The sequence below is a fragment of the Octopus bimaculoides genome, chromosome 7 (genome assembly GCF_001194135.2).
Source record: "Octopus bimaculoides isolate UCB-OBI-ISO-001 chromosome 7, ASM119413v2, whole genome shotgun sequence".
Taxonomy (NCBI): domain Eukaryota; kingdom Metazoa; phylum Mollusca; class Cephalopoda; order Octopoda; family Octopodidae; genus Octopus; species Octopus bimaculoides.
Window position 1 is genome coordinate 5,438,867 of NC_068987.1, and position 1,067 is coordinate 5,439,933.

Sequence of the window (1,067 nt, forward strand, 5' to 3'; positions counted from 1 at the left end):
ATATATATATATATATATATATATATAATTAGTAGAATGAAATAACTTCCTTACCTGTAATTTTCAGAGTGACAAGTATTTCTGGCGTCAAAGGTACAGCAACGAACATTTTCCCCCATGTAGTGACCGGTGGCAACATTTCCGAAGTGGATATCGGAGGTTCAAAACACACAGTACCATTTCGTGGGTCATATGCTGATATACCAGCAACTAGAACTCCGACTGGTCGGCTGGCGCTTATTTTCACACCGTCCATCAAATTGCCATCGTCCAAGGCCAGAACCTCGTTTGGTTTAATGGTGTAATTGAACTCCGTGTCCCCAAGTCCGCAGATAAGTAGGTCACACAGAGAACTGTTGCTGTTGACGGTCAGCGTGACATTGGTCAAAGTTTTTGGAATACCTTGAGGTAAGATGTAAACCGTTGAAGACATGTTTATAGACGTACTGGGGGTCATGATGACGTAATCAGTTCCGAAAGTGTCTGTAGGATACAACTGGCTCCTGTCCCCTTTCTGCCGGCCGTACATAACACACACATCTCCTGTGGCTATTAGCAACAAAGCTGCAAAATAATAAAAATGTGATAATAATAATAAAGATGATGATGATGATGGTGGTGGTGGTGATAACAGCAGTAACAACAACAACAACAACGACAACAACAATTCCATCCGGCGTGCTAACGATCCTGCCAGCTCACTGCTTTACTACTACTACTACTACTACTACTACTACTACTACTACTACTACTGGTTTCAAATTTTGTCACGAGGGCAGCAATTTTGGGGGAGCGGGTGAGTCGATTACATCGACCCCAGTGTTCGACTGGTAGTCATTTTATCGACCCCCTCCTCCGAAAGGAGCTTCCGACTCAGAGATGCAGTTACTCGGACTCGAACGTGACGCCGGTCTGTCTCAGAGTTACGAGCTTGGACTCAGAGACGCAGTTACTCGGACTCGAACGTGACGCCGGTCTGTCTCAGGGTTACGAGCTTGGACTCAGAGACGCAGTTACTCGGACTCGAACGTGACGCCGGTCTGTCTCAGGGTTACAAGCTTCCGACT

The 1,067-nt window shown here is 45.6% G+C and overlaps 1 protein-coding gene across 1 annotated transcript in view; it reads right to left on the bottom strand.

The window, feature by feature from the left end:
* Positions 1–1,067, bottom strand: part of LOC106883202 (uncharacterized) — a 131,310-nt gene that overhangs the window by 9,485 nt on the left and 120,758 nt on the right. The window contains exon 4 of the mRNA XM_052969187.1: positions 55–564. Within this exon, the coding sequence (XP_052825147.1) occupies positions 55–564 (510 nt within the window). The remainder of the gene's footprint in view (positions 1–54; positions 565–1,067) is intronic.